General features: G+C 47.8%; 1 protein-coding gene across 1 annotated transcript in view; it reads left to right on the top strand.

The window, feature by feature from the left end:
* The window catches only part of GALNT17 (polypeptide N-acetylgalactosaminyltransferase 17), a 453,307-nt gene extending 430,668 nt beyond the window's left edge, over window positions 1-22,639 (top strand). The window contains exons 9-11 of the mRNA XM_032605830.1: window positions 4,380-4,475; window positions 21,119-21,286; window positions 22,083-22,639. Of these exons, the coding sequence (XP_032461721.1) occupies window positions 4,380-4,475; window positions 21,119-21,286; window positions 22,083-22,211 (393 nt within the window). The 3' untranslated portion in view covers window positions 22,212-22,639. The remainder of the gene's footprint in view (window positions 1-4,379; window positions 4,476-21,118; window positions 21,287-22,082) is intronic.
* Window positions 22,640-22,962: the final 323 nt, after the last annotated feature.

Below are 22,962 nucleotides of genomic sequence, written 5' to 3'. Positions count from 1 at the left end.
GTTTTGGCTAGCTTGTTTGGGGGCTTTTAAAAAGCTTTCTCATCATGTGCACTGTGTATGCCCTGTTCTTATAATTGCATTTTGGTATCCTCTAATTTTTTTTTTTAATTAATCTCTGAGCCTCCAAAATGAAGGGTCAAGTGGTATGTAATACAAGAACTTTTACCGACCTCTTCATCGGTTGATGTTAATTTTCAGTCTTTTGTTAATATTATGTGGAATGTTAAAACTCAAACATTAGGGCTTCCCTGGTGGCGCAGTGGTTGAGAGTCTGCCTGCCGATGCAGGGGTCACGGGTTCGTGCCTCGGTCCAGGAGGATCCCACATGCCGCGGAGCGGCTGGGCCCGTGAGCCATGGCTGCTGAGCCTGCGCGTCTGGAGCCTGTGCTCCGCAACGGGAGAGGCCACAACAGTGAGAGGCCCATGTACAGAAAAAAAAAAAAAAAAAAAAAAAAAACCTCAAACATTATTATACTTATTTGCACTTTATACCTTCTTGAACAATAACTTTTTAGTCAAATGCAGTTCGGTGACAGAATTTACCATTATTCAGACAATTGTATTTTAATGCTCATTGCTACTAGTTCTTTTTGCCATACCAGACCCCAGCACAGAGGCAAAGGGAGACAGACACCTCTGAGCAGGTGTCAGCCCCAGGTGTTTCTGACTCACCCTACAAGCAGTGTTGGGGCCCACACCCACTTAGATAATAAGTCATTCTTCCTTGAGTTGTAAATTTTTATTCTGCTCTATTAGCTGGGATGTCTTAAATTAATTTTTAAAGAAAGGTATGCAGGGAGGGATAAAGTAGGAGTTGGGGATTTGCAGATACTAACTACTACATATAGAGTAAACAACAAGGTCCTACTGTATAACACAGAGAACTATATTCAATATCTTGTAATAAACTATAAAGGGAAAGAATATGAAAAAGAATATATATATATATATAGAAGATATACACAGACACACACACATATATAACTGAATCACTTTGCTGTACACCAGAAACTAACACAACATTGTAAATTAACTATACTTCAATAAAAAGACAAAAATTTTAAAATATATGCAAATACTTTATGTCCTGACTCTTACATGTGTAAGATATTGCCTTTCCAATGCAAAAGCACTTCAGTGTGTACAGAAACATTAGCCACCAACTCTTCTGTTCAAAATTCTGTGCTAGGCTCATACTAAAAAAAGCCTTTGCTCCCTAGTTCACTTTTCCTCATCTTTTTTTTTTCTTTTAGCATTATTTATATGAAATATGACACACATACAATATGCATAAACCAAACGTGCAACATAATAACATAAAGCAAAAATCCATGTAGCCGTCCCCCGGGCGAAAAACAGAACATTGCCGGCATCTCTTCCACTGAATCCTCTTTAACATTTAGCTCAGGAGTCATCTCCCCTTAGTCTCTGAAGCCCTCAGATGGGGTGAAGGCAGGCTCCTTGCTGCCCTGGCATAATTCAGTCATTGTACTAGCTCTTCCTGTGTCTGTCTCTCTCTCCAGACCATGCTTCAGAGCAGGGACTCTTTTTTTTTTTTTTATCTTTGTGCTCGTTACACTTAGCACAGTACCAGGCCCTCAATAAAGATTTATTAAGTTACTGAATGAGAGATGTGCTTGCATAAACATGAGAAACACAATTTAAAAGCCTGGCTTTCTGAAATCATTATATGGAACACATATGCCACAAAAACATTAATATCCTTAATATGTAAAGAGCTCTTACAAATCTATAATGAAACCACTTGAGATCCCAATGGGAAAATACATAGGTAATTCTCAAAAAGGGAATAATTACTAAACATGAAGCATTCCAATTTACTATTTAGTAGAACTTTATAAAAACAGGATATATTTTGTCTGCTCTCAGACAGTAAGATTTTTTACTAATTTTTATCACCTCTAATTTTTATTTTACACTTAGTTTAAATGCTTTGTTAGACTTCAGTAGACATTTTTACCATATTGCTCTTATGTATACATAAAAAGAAAAATAAAACCAAAATACATTGGTAAAGGTATTTCTAAAATTTCATCACTTTCAAAAATCTAACTCTTCTGAATTACTTTTTGACTCAGAAGCTGTCTGGGCTTTTCCATGTAATTAATCTTTGCACCATCGAAAGCACTGGCAACAAGCATTTCCTTAAAGCATCTATAAAAGAACTAAAGTCATAGTGCTGTTCTCCTAAGCTAGCTTTGCAATTCTTTAAAGATAGCTCTCTTTGGACCAACTTTGGGAATGTTGTTTAATAGGTCTGATTCATCACTTCTCTCTACATCCCTCTTTATGGACTTTTGGAACCTTGGGTTTAAAAAGAATGCCTCAGGGCTACCCTGGTGGCACAGTGGTTGAGAGACCGCCTGCCGATGCAGGGGACGCAGGTTCGTGCCCCGGTCCGGGAGGATCCCACATGCTGCGGAGCAGCTGGGCCCGTGAGCCATGGCCGCTGAGCCTGCGCGTCCGGAGCCTGTGCTCCGGGACGGGAGAGGCCACAACAATGAGAGGCCCGCGTACCGCAAAAATAAATAAATAAATAAATAAATAAAAAGAATGCTACAGGGAAGGAAGGAAGGAGGGGAGAAAGAAAGAAAGGAAGGAAGGTAGGAAGAAAGAAAGAAAGAAAAAAAAGCAAGAAGGAAAGAGAAAGAAAGAGAGAGAGAAAGAAAGAAAGAAAAAGAGAATCTATCCTAGGTATTTCAAACATGGGATTTTATATAAGGAATTGGTTTCCAAGAGAAAAGGGGTGATAGATATCAGAAGCTGCTTTTCCTCTGGCTTGAAACTTGTAGCTTACAAAAAAAAAAAGAACTCTCCCCCACTGATTTTTTTTTCCCAAGCTGATGTTGTTTTTCTTTCTCTCTGTCCCGCTTTGAGATATAATTGACATATAACATTGTATAAGTTTAAGCTGTACAACTTGTTGATTTGATGCACTTATATATTGCAAAACGATGACCACCATAGCATTAGCTAACATGCCACATAATTACCATTTCTTTTTTGTGGTGAGAACATTTAAGATCTGCTCACTTAGCAACTGTCAAGTATTTTGCTATCAATATTGTCAGTTATAATTACCATGCTGTACATAGATGCCCAGAACTTACTCATCTTATAACTAGAAGTTTGTACACTTTGATCAACACAATACTTTTAAATGGTGAAACTCAGGACTGGTTAAGTATTTACATACCTTCTGGATAGGAATATCAATTAGTCCGAAGCTTCCAGAAAGCAGTTGGGCAGCATGTTTTAAGAACATTAAGGTCTCCACACCCTTTGATACCGTGGTCTCAGTTCTAGGAGTCTATTCTTAAGGAAACCTGAAGCGTGAACAAAGCTTTATGCTTTGTTGCTTATTACAGCCAAAACGGAACAAAATTAAATTGTCCGAAATTGGGGGAAAATTTGAATAAGAGGATTGTGAACCGTTGTTACTTTCCTCTGTATTTTCCAAAACATCTCAACGAGATGGTGTTACTTTTTAAATCTTTTTTAAAAAGTTATTAAAAGTCTGCTCAGTTGTCTGAACGCAGACACAACTTGGGTGCGCAAAAGCAGATTGCCCCGTGCCTCTCTTCTTGATTTATCCCTGGTTAGTTTGGTTTCCATGGAGAATATAATCTGGAGGGGGCTCAGATGTATGGGGTAGACCAACGATGTTGCCATTTTCCCACTGGTTGAGATTTCAGGTGGTGGGTGGGATGGACACCAATATAGAATCACAGTGGGCCTGGAGATCCAAATTAGGTAAGTTCTTACATCCAAGTTAGGTAAGAACTTACAGGTAAGTTCTTAGGTAAGTTTTTTCCTCCGCAGTTTCATTCCAAACACTTAGAATGGTACCTGGTCCAGTGTATGCATTCAGTAAATATTTTTTGAATATATGAATGAATGTTGCCTGAGCTTTTCCTGATGGCGAGATTTTTTTTTTCTCTTTTGATTACTATTTTTCACGCCTCTATGCCAGTAATGACCTGAAAAGCTGACCCATGGTTCCCAGGGTTGTGGAAACCAGTGCTGGTACCGGGGTCCACTTGGATAACCGATGTGTAGTCAATGTTCCTATGTCCAAAGGTTCTCTGAGATCTTCCTCTGTGCTGGGGATGGGGGAGCTATGTGCTTGTGTGTGGGTCACAGGCAGAGGGCCAGTACCCACACCACCCACTGGAGGACTTTGTTGCTAAAGTGACCACCTCACAGACTGAAGCTTCTGTCCTTACTTGGGGGCGGGGGTGTGGGTCTCATGGCCTTTGCATCAAGAATTCAGAACCAGGCCACAGTGGAGCAGTGGATGGGGAGTAGTAGCTCCACCAGATGAGCTCTGACGGGTCATGTTTTGCCTCTTCCTGTAGCTTCGCAACAGCAAGGCAAAAGACGTCTGCTTGGACCAGGGGCCGCTGGAGAACCACACAGCAATACTGTACCCGTGCCATGGCTGGGGACCCCAGGTAGGAATCCGTCTCTGATCAGGAAGGGAGTAAGTTCACCGGACCTACAGGGGATTTGAAGGACTTCTGGGAACTTCTGTCCTCTACTTTGGTAATTGTTACCTGTTCTGAGCAACCGAGAGGCTTTCTGGTGGTTTCTCTATAGAGACCAGGGAAAAGATTCACAAGTGGTAGCATCAACACAGATATTAAGAGGATCAATGGGCACATTTCCTACTGAAAGGAGACTGCATACAATTTGTGTCATTTGCTAATGGGCAAATGGATGCCACGTGTACATATGTTTAATTATAACCAAATATGCCTGTTTACAACTTCAAAGAGTTAGCAGCTTCTCTCATGAGAATCTGATTGATATCTCTGTTCTGAAAGGCCATCGCCAGTTTGGTGGTAAGCATGGCCTGGTCTGTAAGTGCTGGTACAAGTGCCAAGCACTGACTGAGAAGGAGAAATGTGCTTGCAGTAATATTTCAAAGAACACACGTGTCTTCTGGTCTCCCAGGAGATAGCAAAGATAACCAAAAAGGGCAAAACAATCAACCAACAGAGTAAAAATAGAGCCTGGTAAATGAGTTTCCTTTGACAGCTTTGTGCTAGCCCTCAGTGTGTGTGTGTGTATGTGTGTGTGTGTGTGTGTGTGCGCGCGCATATATGGGTGTGTGCACCAAGAGCTTAGCAGAAATCCTCTAGAACCGGGAGAAAATATATCCAAAAATGTCATTAGACTTGACATGCATCAAAGTTTGAACCAATTTTATGTCAACCGATAGTAATAAAAGGCAAGCTACAAACTGGGAAAACATATTCAATCCCATAGGAGCACAAGATGGTTGGCTCTAAGCCAGACTCACAATCTCTGTTTGTTCATCTATAAAAGGAAGACAGTGGACAGAATGCCCCGTAAGCTCCCTTCATCTCTCTCATGTTTTATGGACACACAACTTACGTGCCAAGTTCACGTTCATCGGTCATACACACAGACTCCCGCGTGCATTTATGGCTCGTGGTTCTCTCTGCTCAGAGCACTTTTGCTTTCCCATTAAGCCAGCATCTGGAAAGAGAAGAGCTGTATTTCCTTTCCTATCACCGCAGGTAGTTCTCATAATCCAGACCCTCCGCTCCCTTCAGTGTGTGATGTGTCCTCTGAAAGTGGACAAGTAACGCCAGGCTGAATTTGCTCCTTTTCTCCTTGCGGTCACTCTAGGAGGCAAGCAGGCAGCATGGGGAAACTGAGGCACAGAGGAGCAAGTGCCTGTGAACAGGCTCTTTCGGGTTGTGCTGGAGCAGGCTCTCCAGCACAGCCCAAGCATTTTAAGTTCAAATCCAGTCCATTTAATTGCAGAAAATTTCCTGAGCCCTACCACTGCCTAAAAGTGCCCGCAGGGAGTAGAAGAACGACCAGGAAGCCTAGACCTGCTTCCTTCCATGGAGAAACAGAGCTTTAACATCAAAGGCAAGATGCACTGAAGAGCCCGGTGTCTTCATCCATTCATTTCTTCCTTCCCTCAACAGATGGGTCTTGAGCACCTACTGCAGACACTGGTGATGACGTATTTGGCAGTTGATAAGATACAGCCCCTGCTCTCAAGCGGTTTAGACTAGAGGAGGAAAGACCAGGAAACCTACAGCGTAGAAGATGTGAGAAGAGCGAGATAGTCGGGGATGCTGGGTGCTAAGAGGCAGAGGTGGCCCAGTTTGGCCAGGGCGTAGAATACAAGAGGGAAAGCCGTGCTGAGATGAGGCAGAAGAGAGATGGAGAGGCGGCTCTCCAAGACCTCATAAGACATGTTCCAAGGCACTGGGTCTCACACGTCAGCAGAATCATCTGGAAGGCTTATGACAACACCAGCTCCTGGGCCCCAACCTCAGAGTTTCTGAGTCGGCGGGGAGTGGGGGGCGCTGAGATATTGCATTTCTAACAAGTTCCCAGTGATGCGAGGATGCTTTCCTGGAGAGTTTGAGACTTGACCCTGAGGGCACTGGGGGAGCCCTTGAAGGTTCGTCTGGGCTGCTGCGGTGGGGGGCAGTGTGGTAATGATATGTTTATTTTATTTAGTTATTTATTTTTGCGGTACGTGGGGCCTCTCACTGTTGTGGCCTCTCCCGTTGCGGAGCACAGGCCTCCGGACGTGCAGGCTCAGCGCCCTGGCTCATGGGCCCAGCCGCTCCGCGGCATGTGGGATCTTCCCGGACCGGGGCACGAACCCGTGTCCCCTGCATCGCAGGCGGACCTCTCAACCACTGCGCCACCAGGGAAGCCCTAATGATATGTTGAGATCAGGCACAGCCAGTCCTGGAGGAGTTCAGAGAGGGATGGGCGCTCTGGAGCCATCCTGACCTTCAGTCCCTACTGACTCTCCAGTTCTTCCCTCCCAGGGTCTGGAGGAGTAAAGTACCCTAAAAGTCTTGGTGGCCGGGGAAATGGAGGTGGGGAGTTGTGGCCTGAAGGAGATGGTTGTGTCAGCCATTTAAGAGGCTGCGTCTTGGGAGAGGTCAGATGACAAGCCAGTTATCCACCCCCACTAGTCTCGGGCGGGATGGCTGGGAGAGGAGATGGTGACGTGGTGGTACTGGGCCAGGAGGGCAGCTGGAGCCTGGACACTGAGCCTTGGAGATGCCCACTTCTGGGCCACCATGCTGTACGTGAGCATCATTTTGGGAAATGCCAGGAGTAGCTTTTAGAACGCTGAACTCCCAGGTTTCCTCGTCCGACCTTCTGAGGAGGTCCCATTTGAACTGATTGCTTATTAACTGTGAGGTAGCAGACACTCTCACGTGCAGGGATTTGCGTAGTCAAAAACCAGCCCATGAAGCCAACTTCTGTGAATGAGAAAAGGAGTAAAGATGGTCCAATAAATGTCTCCCAGACACCTGAGGGCTTCCTACTATGGCTCGAAGCAGTGCCTTTTTACCTGGGTGTTTCAGGGGAAGGTTTTCTAAGCCACTCAGGAAGTTTTTGGCTGAACCTGAGGGCCAGGACATGAAGGCTGCTGCATCTGCCTTTCGTAGCCCTGCGGCCACCTCCTCCCAGGGCCCCCTGCCCTCCCCATGTACCCTGACTGTTCAGAACCCCGGTCTGACACCCTTGTGATGCCCACATCTCCAAACGGTCTGGGGCAGTTCCCTGAGAACTTGACCTTCCAACCCCTTCTGTCCAGAGCCTTTACTCGTGTTGCATCCCCTTCCTCAAGGTCCCACCTGGTCACCTGCTAAACCCATCCAGCTGGAATGCCCAGGTAGCCTACCTTCCAGACAGCACAAGTGAAATGTTAGGAGCGTCTTTGCCCTGGTGACTACCTGCCTACTCCCTGCCAGGACAGGAGCCGGGCACCAAGTTCTCCTCTCCTGCTGGGAGCTGGTGGCCTTCACAGCCCAGTACAGGGGGCTTTGTTGGGAAATATCTAGAATTCATCGTTCACCCATTCCACCTGCATGCAGAACTTTTCCAAATGAATTCTCCTTCCATTTAGTTGATGATGGAATGGCAAACCAGATCAGGCTGGTCTTTGCTCCCCCGCCCCCCAACTCTGCGATGAATTCCTGTAAGTGGGGACCATGGTCGTTTTCCAGCAGCTGATTTTTTGAAAGTAGACCTAATGTTTCATTTTGGTTTTTTTCTCTTCCACCACATGTTCTGAATTAGAGTGAATCCTTGGTACTGCTCTCCAGCTGCCAGGCTGCCCTTCCTCACGCTCACCAAGGTTTCCTCCCCCTCCTGCCCAAACCCGCTCCCCCTAGGCTAGGAGTGTTGCCCCACCAGTCACGTGCCTTGGCATCTTTTTAAACCACTTCATAAAGTGCTGTTGGGCAAACAAACTGAATCAAAGCTCCCGTAACAAGGCAACTCCCAGAAGAAGGAATTGGTGTTCCACAGACATGGTTAGTTTAATTAATGGACTCTATGTTGTAATTTATTATCAAACAGCAATTAAACAGAGATAAAATAGGCACTGAGGAGGGTAATTTCCTGCCTTGCAACATGTGTTTGTCCACAAGATGGAAACGGTTCCCAGCCACTCAGAGAGCCTGCTCCATCACGAGTGAGTGACCAGCCTTGCTCTTGTCTGGTTACTAATTTGCATTAGACAAACAGCCATTTCTTTTCTGAGCCAGTGTTTTATTTAAATTTCTTTTTCTTTAAACTGGCTGTCTTTTTATCTTACAATTATTTTAAAATAAATTTTATATCACAGGCATAAAAGAAACAGATGTCAAGGGCACAGTGTCGGCCTTCGGTGTTGGCTTGAACCCATTCAGAGCGGTAGGTCTTGTCTTGGGAGGCCCAGGGCTCTCCCACACACTCCCAGCTTTTGCCATCCTGGGCCCAGGTCCCTGTGGGTCCCTTCAGTGCAGCAGCTAAGGTCTCCCTGCAGGGATATCGGCCGTGGGATTGCCCTCCTCTGCCAGTCCCTTCCTGTTCTCTCTCCCAGCCCACCTGGTCAACCTGTCAACCTTCCCCATTCTGATTTCCCTTGAGGGCGGAGGTCAAGAAGGGAGAACAAGGTAGGCAGGGCTGGGCCCAGGGCATCATTCTTTCATTTCGTGGTGCTCTCAAGTCCCTGTGACCGAGCTGCTGCCCGAGGTCCCAGTGATGCAGCTTCATGGGCCGGTGCCGTGGCTGGATTGAGACAGGGAACAAAAGGCTGACAATAAACCCATTTCTGGTTTGGGTAACGTTTATCCTATCAGGTAAGTAGTGACTCCCCCAGCCGCTTTGAAAGTTGAGATTCAGGTAATGCCAGGCCACTTTCCAAACCATCCTGTGACTCCTGGTCTTGGATGCTGGGCTGTACATTCGTGGGAGGGGACGTGTCTCACATTCTTGAGCCCCCAGACGTTCTCTAGCTCCCAGCAAGGCATGGAAGAAAGACTTGAAGCATGCGTAGGGGCGACACATCCAACCTGAGGACCAGCTTCACTGGTCATGGGGACCACCCATACAGCATCACCGATTCCAGTGTGGGCTCCTCCCTCCCGAGCTGTGGACTGACCACAGCTTCCAGCAGCCCCACCATGGACAGAGCATGACCAGCAAGCATTCCAGTGCAGTGGCCCTGGGGACTCCACGGAACGCTCTTTGAAAGAGCTACAAGCTGTAAAGGATGTTCTTAAGACGAGGTGTGCACCTTGGAGAGGAATTGAGAGAAGTCAGGCTTTGTTCCAAGGAACTCTCCTGTCCAGTGGGTTCCTGGGAGGGTATCACAGGTCTCCCCTGTTTGTCCTCCAGTCAGTACGTTTAGTCTTCCTCTCCCCTCTTTCCTGAGAAGCTCACATTCCCTCCCTCAGTTAATTCATCAACAGAATGACAGATGAGAATTCTTTTACCCCATAATTAAATGTAATCTCATCTTGGACTTATTCATTGATGGCTTCATCGTTTAAGCAATCCATCATCCAAACACCTTGTCACAATGATGCATTTTGCCAATAAGGCACTAGTGCCCCACGGAGTGACAGAGCTTAGCCTGTGGGGGGGCACTCGGAAAATGCAGAAGTTAATGACATCCAGTAGCTTTGGCTTCCAGGTGAAGTCATGTAAGTGGTGGGCTCAGGGGACGGAGCCACGGAGAGCACATAGGGGTTAGCACCCAGGGCAAGATGGCGCTGCCCCAGCAAACAGGCCCGTGATTCTGGGAGCAAGCCTCCCACATTCGGTAAGAAGCAAACCCTGTAATCCCTCGATTCCTGGAAACCACCACGAGGTCAAAGCAGAGCCACCTTAGACGCAGTGGGAAAACAGGGTTGGAGGAGCGAGGGCAGGTACTGTTTACGTTTGGGAAACCTACACACACAAAAAAGAGACAACGGAAAGCAGGAGAGACAGTACCGGTGCTGAAGCGTGACATCTCGGAGGTTCTGAGCTGCAATATTTCCACTTCCCATCTTTCACGCAATATTTTGAAAAACCCTGCCCCGCATTCCGGTGCGACACTTATAAATCCGTTATGCTTCACAGCAGATTCTCTTTTTCTGTTCCTCTGACTCATCTTCTCTCCAAACATTCAAAATGTTTCTGGTTTTATTATTTCAGGGCTGTTAGCTCCTGCATCCCAGGCTGTGCCATCATCTAGCCCATGTGGGCATCCCTCACGCCCACCCTTGCAGACCTCGAAGGAGAGCAGGGTTACTTGCTTTCTGCTCCCTGAGACTTTCCCGAGACTTAGCGGGAGACCCAAGCCTCTTTCTCTGCCATCTGCTTTGCTTTGCTTTTCTATTTCCAGTCCTTGGTTCCCACTTTCTAATTATCCCTGAAAAGTAGATCTCACAGACCACATACAGGGAACAGGGATGCTTGATGTCCTAAATGGCATACAGAACTACAGACACATGTATTTGATTTTGCTTAAGGGGGACTCCAGGTTAAGGAGGAATTCCTGTACTTTTTCTGTCTCGCCAGGATGGGTTGATGAGCTAGTCTTTCCAGAAAATCGGGAGTTACAATCATAAGTTGTTTTCCAGTGAAGATTCTTAGTTAAAATTTGACATTTCCTTGGAAATTATTGGGTGTTGTTTGTTTGTTTGGGCCACTCCGAGGGGCTTGTGGGGCTTGTGGGGTCCTAGTTCCCCAGCCAGGGATCGAGCCCAGGCCCTCAGCAGTGAGAACACGGAGTCCTAACCACTGGACCACCAGGAAATTTCCATCTCCTTAGAAGCTGAGTTAATCTTCCTCCGGACATGAAAAGTGATGCAGGCAGGTTTTGTGTTGCTGTTAGGCTTGGAATAATGAAATCAGATGGAACACTAGGTTGGGGGCCACATTAGCGACTGAGCCTTCCTACCTTGCCCAGAGCTACTAAATTCAAAGCGAGTCACTGCCAATCTTTTTCTTGTTCCCTAAAGGTGCGACAGCATTATGGTGAATTTGAAAAAGACAAATTTAAATCATCTATAATCCTACCACCCTCAAACAACCATTATCATTTCTGAGGCTTGCTTTCAGCCTTCTTTTTTTTTTTTTTTCAAAGAAATATGTTGCTTTCTTAGGTGGTTTTCATATCACCGAATTAATAAGGAAACAACATTGCTGCTTCTGAAGGGCAAGGGGGAAGGTGAAACCACCTAGTAAAAAGGTCTTTGTGGTCTTAGCACCATGAGATGCAGAAGAGCAAATACAAAATGTTTGAACAGTCTTGTCCCCTGACCGTTCAGTTCAGAGTTTTGATTTCTCTTTGGAGCAGTGGTATCTGTTGAGTGATTATCTTCAAAGACACTGCTTGTTTGAAATGAAGAGGGTCTGAGAACATGGCCGATCAGAATTAAGGGTGGATCCTAATGTCGACTGAAAACAAAATGCACAACCCAAAAGTTGAGAGTTATGTTTTATTCGGCGGACATTCTTAGAACTTCGAGACCGAGAGACAGCCTCTCAGATAAACGCTGAGAAAACTGTTCCAAAGAGGACGGTGGGGGGAACCCAGGATATGTAGGAGTTTTTACAACAACCCCAGGTAGTCAGAAGAAAAGGTTACTGTAAATAAAAGAAAACTAGACTTCTCAAGTCACGGAATTTAGCCCTTTTCTATGTATGGGAAGATGCAAGAGTCTGGGCTCAGTGACACCATTCCTTTGATATGCACCTCTGCTATCTGGGGCCAGTATCCTGTGTTTTCTCATTCTGAGGCTGCACCGTCTGGGGTGGCTGCAGTTTGATGACTGCTAGACTGGCAGGTATTCTCTGTTTCCTTCCTGAGTTCCCTCAGGGCTCACCGTCCAGGTGGCTGCAATCGCTGAGGACTGCAACATCCTTTGTTTACTAATATGGCAGGCAATATTTTATTTCTCGCTAAAGAGTTTAGGGCTCGTGGAGTTTAGGCCATTGGTAGAGGATGGCGGGGCCTCTGGAGTCTGGGTTTCCATCAGACTAGGCGAAAGGAAGACCAAAGTGTGGGTGGCTGAAGGTTCTAGACTGTCCTCATTGTACCATCTGCCTGGCTCAGGAGCTAGGGTTGTCCAGAGTGCCAAGTATGAGACACTTTGCTGGAATTCCACCCACACGGTGGACCGCTGAGTTTTGTTGTGGGCCATGTGAGTTTGGGGGTGGGGCTTTGGGAATCCCAGCGTGGTGTCCTCCCCAGGTAGCTGAACATTCCAGCTCAGTGCTGAGGGCAGAGGCCGATGGGGCTCCAGGTGCGTCCCAGGGGACAACGGGCCAGGGGTCCTAGGATAGACCCTAGTGTGGCTCCACGTTTAGTGGGTGATGGGGCCAGAGCACTGGACACCAGAAAGGTGGGTGTCACACCAACCAAGGAAGAGCAGAGCCAAACACGGCTGCCCAGAGGGCCAGTAGCCAGACTGCACTGCATGTTCAATGCAGTAACAAAAAAAACCGTGGGTAAGAGGAAGCCAGACTGGATTGGGAGCTGGGGAGAAAGGGAGGTGGAGACATGATGCAGAGAACTTTCCGGAAGCTCGGCTTTGAGGGAAGGTGAGAAGACAGATGAAATGGCTACGAGGGGCTGGCACTTGGAAGCATGTTTCAAAGCAGAATAAGGGGAATAAAAGACTAAACAAAAAGAAACTAGCTATGTTTCTAAAACATTAGTGGAAGATCTAGAGAACAGTGAGAATTAATGCTCAGAAAGTAGATGTCTATCATCTAAATTTGAGTAAAACTATAATTTCCCCTGCATCGAATTATGGGATATTGGAGCAGAAATGTAGGCTTTTTTTTTTTTCCTAAGAGGAATTTATGAATTCACCTCAACAGAGACATGGAAATCAACTGATCCACCAGCCCAGGTTTACCCTCCAAGACCTACAATTTCTAGCTCACCTAGCATAGCTTACAATGTTGAAGCCCCCAAATTCCAGGGAAGGGCATCCTCCCAGGGAAGTCCGGGGACGTGTTCTCTCCGTGGAACGTGAAGAGGCCGTGGCACGTGGTGGGCAACGTACAAATGTTTAATGTTGAATGAAGGACACACAAATGGCCGGTTAACTCCTGGGGCAGGGGGAAGGGGCCAGATGCTTTGGCCAAGCCTGTGTGGTGGCCCTGGGGTGAGCCCAGGGTGGCTTCAGGCTGGAACAAGCACCAGGATACGCTGGTGGGCTCAGCTGGGAGGGTGGAGATGGGCAGCATGAAAGGAACCACCATGCCAGTGGGAGTTTGGGCTTCTAGAATCGACGGAAAAAATGTAGTGTCTGCATTGGGAAAAAAAAGGAGGGGCGTGCCCTGACTTTTGTAGGGTCATTGTCATGGGTTAAATAACATCCTGCCAATGAACGAATGAACACCCCCAGGACAAGGCCCGGAGTATGATGGGTGTTCAGTGATGATGGAAACCTCGTCCTAAATCTCTGGGGCTGGTTCCATATCAGAGCATCTTCACACCCGCTCTCACGTGTGGACGTCATAACCAGGCCTACGTCTAACTCCTCTGTTAAGGCTCTGAATTTTTGGGTGGTCCAGGCTGATCTAGGCTGGCTTCTAGCTGATGGTTTGCCTGGATTCATCAGGGAACATGCCAGGAGCAAAAACAGGCTGAGCTCTTCTTCCCCCACTGCAGAGGCACTGCAGGAGGGGCAGGGTCCAAGAGAGAGGCCATGGGCGCTAACGCCCCAGGGCAGGCATCCGTGGATCACACAGTGGCTTTGGGGATGCTGAGTATCAAGAGTCCAATTCAAGGCCCAACCCTTTCAGGAATCTGGCCCATTCCAGGCAAGGGCATGTAGGATCTGGACCAAACCAGGGAAGGGAAGTGGGGGAGGGGAGGGGAAGGACAGGAGCAGAGCAGTAGGGGATGGGGGGTCAGGCGTCCAACCCAAGAAACGCACACACCCAGCCCAAGGGAGCTTGATGGGCTGGGTAGCTGCCTGAGGGTCCTGGGCTGCCCAGCGGTATTGCCGAAGCCATTGGGGCAGCCTCCCCTGGGCAAATGGTTCTAGAGACAGTGGGAAGCCTGGAGTGGCTGAGTGTCGGGAAGGAACTAGGGCTGGGAGATGCTGGCCCCGGGAGCCCACACGGGAGCCGAGAGGGAGGAAGAGGAATCTGTAGTGAAGCAGGAACAAGGCCCCAGTTCTCCACTGGTGTGTGAGGTCTGGGGAAAGAAGGGTAACAAACACACAGGGTTTACTATACACGGCATCCTCTTCTCACTAATTTGTTTGGTTCCATAACTACCCCATGAGATAAATCCTAAAATTAGCCCCATTCTGAAGATGAGGAAACAGACTTCCAGAAGACAAAGTAACTGGCCCAGGGTCCTAAAATTAGTTAGTGGCAGAGCTTGGATTTCTTAAACAGGCTCCAGAGTCTGAGTCCTTAACCATATGATACGCTCTCTCCTTTGATGACACGGCACAAAGCCAGGCTGCTGTTTGAATTGGCAGAATGAGAAGGTGAGACAGATTTAACTAAGATCAGCTGAAAAGGGAAAAAAATGTTTACCAGCATTTCCATACCGTACCAGGATATAATCCTACCTTCCTAGTTCACAGACAGAGACAAGAAAGACACGCATCTGCTTACTGAAAAATAGCGTCTGTCTCATCGAAAAGCAGAGTCTTTGCTCCTCTGGCCCATTTAGCATTGAGGGTGAGGTTGGCAGGCATGCTTAGGAATTTGCTCCTGGTCCTTGGGAAGTAGGACAGGACTACACTGCTCACCCATCCCCTGTCCCACTTGCCTCTTCCGACCCTCGTCCTGGTGCTTCCCCACCCTCAGGACTCCTCTCCCAGAGGCCCCCAGCTCTCGCCACAAAGCTGTGTGGTCCAGACCCTGCCATTCCCGTACCTCCAGGGACACTGCCCCAATCCATCCACTCCTGGACCCGTCTGCAGGAAAATCAACCTAAGGTTTTATAGCACAAATATGTCTCCCCATTCATTCCAAGTAGCAAGTGCATTTTCTGGAAATACCGTGCTTGGATCCAGCATGGTGGGTCATAATGGTGGATGGGAGAAGATTGAGGAGAGAGGTACTGGGGACCATCCCACCCCCCAGGAGCTGGCTCTCTCTGCAGGAACTGTATCTGGTTCCATAGCATGCCTTCCAGGCTCCCAGATAGATTTTTAAATCAACTTTATTGAAGTATAAGGTGGGTACGATAAACTGCATGTGTTTAAAGTGTACAATTTGAGGAGTTCTGGCGGGGGTACACACCTGTGGAACTCCCTGCTCAATCAAACTACAGAACATTTCCATTCCTGCCCACCCCCCGCACCCGAGAGATTCCTTCTGCTCCTTTGCTCCACCCCGGCTCCCAGGCAGCCACTATGCATCCACTCTGAGATATAGTTGGAAATATTTTTTTTCTGTATTCAGTTGGAGTTCTGGCATGCCCTGGACAGTGATGGAGAAAGTCTATTTGTTTTTTAAAATGTACACATGTACACGTAGTCACCAGAAACCACTCTTGTGGCTTCAGCCATGAAACAAACAAATAAATTCACCCCAAAGCAGTTTTGAATCAACAGAACCCATCTCTCTGTCTCCTGGCTAGAAGCTGGATAAACTGCATTTTTCATTTAGCAATGGTTTTCTACCCTCACTAGGCCTGATTTTAAAGTGGTAAGAAAGACCCTTAATATGAAAGCCATTGCAAGCCATGTTTTTATTGACAGTCTGATAGATTTTGCTGTGTTCCAGAGTTATTCCACAATTATCTGGCTGGTTTTTGTTTACTTGGCTATAACGTGCATATTTGAGTTTTCCCTCAAGGCTGGTAAATGTGGGTTAATAGTTTTACATGCCCCTTAGATCATTTCTAATAGAAAATTCCTTTTCCTCCTAAATGAGAATTAACTGTATTTGAGCTCAGAGGGTTTTTTCCTAATGCATTCGGGTTGTGGATAATGACATTTATTTCTCAGGGGCCCAGCAGCCAAATCTGGAATAATCCCATTCAATTCAAAAGACGTTTATGGAGCTTTTGCTCTTTGCGAGATACTTTTCTTGGTCCTTGAGCTATATATAACGATGGATAGGATGCTGCGATACTAAAACGACAATGACAAAAATCTGTAACAGGGAAACACATGTTAATATGACACAAGTATGTAAGCTGAAATAGAGCACATGGTGGGGTGGCTTTGTGGAACGAAGCGAGATGGGGGAGGGGGAGGGTGGGGCTCTAATTTATTCAGGAAAGACTGTTGGCTCTTTTTAAGAAACTGCAAGTCATCTGTCATTCTCTGCCGAGAATCAAAGAGTTCAAACAAAAGGTGAGTTGGGGACCTATAGTAGAAGATCATGGTTACAAGTTTATTCATAAATCCGTGGGCATTGGGAGCCATTGAAGGTTGAGGCAGGGAATGATAGAATCTGAATTTGCAACATTGGGAAGACCACATGGAAATTGTGAAGGGCTGGAAGGGGGACCAGTTTACAAGCCTAGTGCAGCAGTTCAGTTCCCAGAAGAGTCTTAGCTGGGATGTTAGGAGGAAATAGATGAGAAATTGGCCCTTCTTATCTGTGCTTCTGAATCTGCAGATTGAACCAACGGAGAATCACGTAGTACATATTTCTTGAAAACAATCCATGTGTAAGTGGACCTGCCTTGTTCAAACCTGTGTTGTTCAAGGGTCAACCGTATAAACAAGAGAATTGACGTTCACATAAAAACTTATACAGGACTGTTCATAACAGCATAATTTATAATAACCCCAAAGTGGAAACAGTCCAAACGTCCATCCCCTGGTGAATGGGCACACAGCATGGTCCAGAGGAGATGGGACTCTTCCATGCCTTGAAGGGAGGCACCAGAGAATATGGATCCATGTCGTCCCAAAGACTGGAGAGGAGGTAACTGGGGGCTGGAAGAATGAAAGGAGACGTTGTGGAATGGAGAGAATTGCGTTAAGCTCTAGGAGAGTTGAAGCCAGAAAGTTCTAGAAGGAGCCCAGTAACTAACATTTCCAGGCAGGGAAACAGCTGAAGCAAAGCCCTGGAGGCAGGAAAGCAAGTTGGACATGCAGAGGATGGGAAGCGGAGGTCCTTACAGAAGGAGTACTAGGGAGTGGGGTGTGGTGGGGCTGGACTAGATGGGCTCTCAATCCAGGACTGGGGAAACTGGGGGACCTGGTAGATGTCAGGTCTCAGCACTCACCACCTTTCCCCTGACCCTGGCCCCTTGGCCAGGCCAGCAGAGCCCATGCATGTGGCCTCCTTGTACGGGTTCCTGGTGTGAGAAACCACCTTCCCCCAGAAAAGAAATCCCGCAGGGCCCTCCTCACCTGGGGCTGGATATGTGGCCTTTTGCAGGTCCCGGAAGTCTGGGTCTTATTGTGTTCATGTCCTAAAAGACTTCAGAAGGGAGAGCTTCTAACTCCCAGTGCCACTTAGCTTCACTCTTTAAACATCTGGGTCACAGATACGCTCAGTTAATTAATGTTCTTAGCACCGCTCACGTGCCTGCTGGGTAATAGATTGATTCATAATTTCAATAAGCAGCTGTGTATATCTTTCCCCTGAACATAAAGGCAGCTTGCTGTCATTCATCACTTTGCATTTGGTGAATTTAAACACATTCAGAGAGACATTGTTGAAGGAGGGATGGGGCAGGGCTTCTGATTTTTTTTTTTTTTACCATTTTGCCTCTAACAGTTATTCTGATTTGGAACTAATTTGGGTTTAAAACACATGTTAACCACATCTCTCTCTCAAGGGCATTTAATAAACTCCTGTCACTTGTTCCTGAGGGGATCAGGCAGGCTCCCTTTGGGGATCAGAACAGAGGGTTTCTGACAGCTTTCACCAGAAGAGAGAGCCCCTGCGGAGCATCTTATCCCCTGATGCGGCACTTGTGTCCCGGGGCGGAGCTACTTTTCTGCTCCATTCCTGGCAAGAAATGCCCAGGCTTTCAGGAACCCAGGATATCTGAGACGAGGTCCCTCTGCTGCTCAGCTGCTGGGCCAAGGCTTCCAACCATCGAATCTCTGGGGACCCAAGGATAAAAGCCAGGACCCGGCCAGGTGACCAGATGTCTTCATGCCTGTTTCCTCTTCTTTGAAATGGGAAGGTTAATAGCACCTACCTCACAGGTTATTGTAGACATTACATCATTTATTCTCTGTACCATGCTTAGAAATGGGGCAGAGTATGCCTCCAATAGGTGCTGGCTGGTAATATTATTTTGTAATGGATTAGGCATCGTTGTATGTTAATAATGATCATCACTCCTGCCCCAGCCACCTCATAGGATCATGAGAATCAACGTGAAGAGATTGTGCTTGCCTCTCGCCAACCTGCCCTGGAATCATCTCAGTGGGAATACAGCCCCATCCTTGTATTCTCAGTGCCTGTCCCCAGCCTGGGCACAGAGAGGACTCTTCAAAACATGTTTGTGGAGTTTAAAGGAATAGCTGTGGCTGCATTTTGTAAATGATGATGTTGATCACATTTGTAATGTGCTCGTTCACAAACATGTTCGGAGCCCTTGGTCTGTGATTGTATTCTAGGAAGAATGAAATAAATTGGACACGATCCCTGCCCCAAAGGAGTGTGAAAGACAGGTGAACGTATTTGTTCAAAAGTTGGAATACAGGGCTTTAAACAACATGGGCAGTCAGGAGAGGCCAAGGCGCCAAACTAGTATGGACTCACAACTAGTTGTGAGAAGGAGTGTCAGGCAATGTCATCTGTGTATCAGATAGCTTTTGCTGCGTAACAACGACCCCAAAACTTAGTGGCATAAAACAATATGTATTTATTTATTTATTTATTATTGTTTACAAGTCTATGGGTCATCTGGATGGTTCTGTGATCTGGACCAGGCTCAGATGATTTGGGTTGGACTCATTCACGCATCTCCCATCAGCCAGCAGCTCGGCTGAGGGCCGCCTGATCTACGATGACCTCATCCGCTTGTCTCGTGGTTGACTGGCTGGTTGTTTGGACCACGTGGCTATCATCCTTTAGGAGGCCATCCTGGCCTTACTGCCACGGTGGCGGTAGGGTTCCAGGAGGGTGGATATAGGCAGCAACGGTCGCATCCCCCTTTCTGCTACATTCTGTGGGCCAAAGCAAGTCACAAAGCCAACCAGTATTCAAGGATGAGGAAACAGACTCCACTTCCTAATAGAAATTACAGCCAAGTCATATTGCCCAGGGCGCATAGAAAGATGTGGCCGTTTTGGGAATCTACCCAATGCTACCTAGCATTTGTTGCAGTACACGGAGCAAGTACCAGGACGGGGTTGCACATTTAGGGTGTTTCTGCCTTTTCATCATTAGAAATAACATTGCAATAAATACCCTGTACATAAACTTTTTTCTTCCAGTTATATTGATATAATTGACACGCGGCACTCTATAAGTTTAAGGTGTACAGCGTAATGATTTGACTTCCATACATCATGAAATGATAATCACAGTAAGTTTAGTGAACATCCATCATCTCTCCTGGATACAAAGTTAAACAGAAAGAAATTCTTTTTCTTGTGATGAGAATTCTTAGGATTTACTGTCTTTAACTTTCTTATATAACATACACCAGTGTTAATTATATTTACCATGCTGTACATTACATCCCTAGTACTTATTTATAAGTGGAAGTGTGTACCTTTTAGCTGCCCTCATCCAATTCCTCCTCCTCCCCACCCCTCTACATAAACTGTTGTTCACAGTTGTAATTATTTTCTTGGGATAGATTTTTTTTTTTTCATTTTTCTTTTCTTTGGCCGCACCTCATGGCTTACGAAGGGATCTTAGTTCCTCCACCAGGGACTGAACCTGCACCCTTGGCAGTGAAAGTGTGGAGTCCTAACCACAGGACCACCAGGGAATTCCCAAGATTTTTTTTTTTTTTTTTTTTTTTTTTTTTGCGGTGCGCGAGCCTCTCACTGTTGTGGCCTCTCCCGTTGCGGAGCACAGGCTCCGGATGCGCAGGCTCAGGGGCCATGGCTCACGGGCCCAGCCGCTCCGCGGCATGTGGGATCTTCCCGGACCAGGGCACGAACCCGCGTCCCCTGCATTGGCAGGCGGACTCCCAACCACTGCGCCACCAGGGAAGCCCTCCCAAGATTTTTTAAAGTAGATTTATTGGGTCAAAGGAAAGAAACATTTTAAAAGCACACTGCTTATATTTTGCAATTCCTTTTTGAAAGGTTGTAGTAATTTACCCTCTCTCCAGCCCATGTTAGGCTCACCTTGACAAAACACAAATAATCTCTTTTTTTAAAAACGTGGTGTCTCATTGTTTTGATTTATTTTAATACCTAGGAGGTTGAATGCTTTTTCATATGCCTGTTGCTTCTTCGGTGAACTGACTCTTTGAGCCCTTTTGCAGCAGGGTAGATTTAATTAATCCCAGTTTACAAATGAGGAGGAAATGGACGCTCAGAGAGGTTAGTTGACTTGTTCAAGGTGGCCCAGCCAGCTGGAAGCAGAGCCAAGCTTTAGAAATCGGATGTCCCGCATTTTCACTTATTCCTGCTCCCTGCGTTGTTGAACAGAAGGCCAGACTCCTGAAACGTTGACCGAGGACACGCTTAGAAGGAAATCAGGGAGTGGCCCAGGGAATCTGTATCCAGGCTTAGCAAGCTGTGGGCTTCCTGGACGGGGTGCCCCTGTGAGTTGGGTGTGTGTGTGACAGGCCTGTGAAGGTGGCCGGGACTGCAGCATGGACAAAGTCCTGGGTGACCCATGTGTCCCTCGTGGTCTCACCTCTACCTCCCGTGGCCCTGCCGCTCTGCTCTCTCCCCAGCTGGCCCGCTACACCAAGGAGGGCTTCCTGCACCTGGGAGCCCTGGGGACCACCACGCTCCTCCCTGACACCCGCTGCCTGGTGGACAACTCCAAGAGTCGTCTGCCCCAGCTCCTGGACTGCGACAAGGTCAAGAGCAGCCTATACAAGCGCTGGAACTTCATCCAGGTAAGTGCTCCACAGACAGGCCTGGCAGCCCAGAGCACATGAGGATGCCGCGAGCGCCCCCGGGAAGGGCAGCCAGCAAAGTGCAACCCAAGGTCTCCCGGCTTAAGGCTAGGCACATGGACTGCTGCACAGGTTCAGGTGGAATCACTGGGGCCTTTCCCTGTGAAACAGGATCCCTGCAGCAGCGCTAGGCTGGGCTCTGATACATCTCGAGAGGGAGTTCGGGGTGACTTCTCTGGAATCTTCTAAATGCCAGAGGGATGGAGAAAGTCAGATTGAGACTATCCAGGGCAGTCCCGCATCCTGACACCGTCCCCTACCAGTGCTTTCACCTGGTTCAGCCACTCAGACTTGGTGAAGCTTATTTATTTTCTGACTTTAGGGTTTCCAGAGAAGGTCCAAAGGCCCAACGATCCCTTCCCCCTGTGCACAGAATTTTGGTGGGATTGTTCCCCAAGAGGGGCCATGTGCCGGGCACTGTGGTGGTTAAGTCTCTCTCTCTCTCTCTCTCTCTCTCTCTCTCTCCCCCTCCTTCTCCCTGTCCCTCCCTCCCCCTCTCCCTGTCTCTGTATCTCTGTCTCTCCCTGTCTCTTTATATCTGTCTCTATCTCTCTGTTTCTCATTCTCTATATCTTTCTCTGTCTGTCTCTGTCTATCTCTCTGTCTCTCCATCCTTGTCTCTGTCTCTCTCTGTCTCTTTGTTCCTGTCTCTCTGTTCCCGTCTCTGTCTCTGTCTTTCCGTCTCCACCTCTCTGTCTGTCTGTCTCTTCTCCCTCTCACCCCCACGTGCGCCCAGAATGGCGCCGTCATGAACAAGGGCACAGGGCGCTGCCTGGAGGTGGAGAACCGAGGCCTGGCTGGCATCGACCTCATCCTCCGCGGCTGCACGGGACAGAGGTGGACGATTAAGAACTTCATCAAGTAGTGGAAGGAGCTGGGGCCCTCGGAGCCTGGCCCTCGGGACAGGGTCTGCGTCCTCTGGACCAGCCACGCTGGGAGAGAAAGAGCAAGGAGTCGGCAGGTGCTCAATGGGCCTCCCGGGGCTTCTCCAGGGCAGCCTGGGGCCCAGATGGAGACACTGCCTCTCCACCAGGCACCCAGCTGCCCGAGGCTCATGCACCCTGGCAGAGCTCCCTGACCCTTCTCTGGGAGCACAGGAGCCGCGTATTCTGCAGCCTGGATACGGACCTGGTGCCGAGGAGTGACGCATCACATCTCCTCCTGTCCTTCTTCCCATCCACTTGCAGGACTGGGACAGGCGGGGGCCCCTCCTTTTTCTCAGCTCTCGTAGCAGCAGCAGCAGCTTCTGAATTCCACCTGAGCCCTCAACGAAGTGCCTCTGAGGAGGCAGCGAGGCCCTGAGACCCAGTGTCCCCCGGGTTGCTTCTGCCCAGACACCTGTTCACAGCCCAAGATCGCCAGCCCCCAAACCTTTCCAGCAGGTGGCCTTGGACTTTTCTGGACTCCACCCCCGAGATGACCTGGAAGGAGCTGATGCTTCCACGGTCACCTGGGCACTAGGATCCTATGTGCCTGGACCAGCTCTTCCATGTATGTTGTCAGCAGGGAGGCAGAGAGCACATGCGGTGGTCTCAGCTGTGAGGGCCCCCAGGCTGGAGCCGGGCCCATTCTGCTCTGCCTGCCCAGGGGCCGGGGAGCCCGGACTCACAGTGGCT

Source organism: Phocoena sinus, chromosome 15 (assembly GCF_008692025.1).
Source record: "Phocoena sinus isolate mPhoSin1 chromosome 15, mPhoSin1.pri, whole genome shotgun sequence".
NCBI lineage: Eukaryota > Metazoa > Chordata > Mammalia > Artiodactyla > Phocoenidae > Phocoena > Phocoena sinus.
Note: the sequence above shows the minus strand (reverse complement) of the source record. Positions and strands in the feature narration are given on the sequence as shown.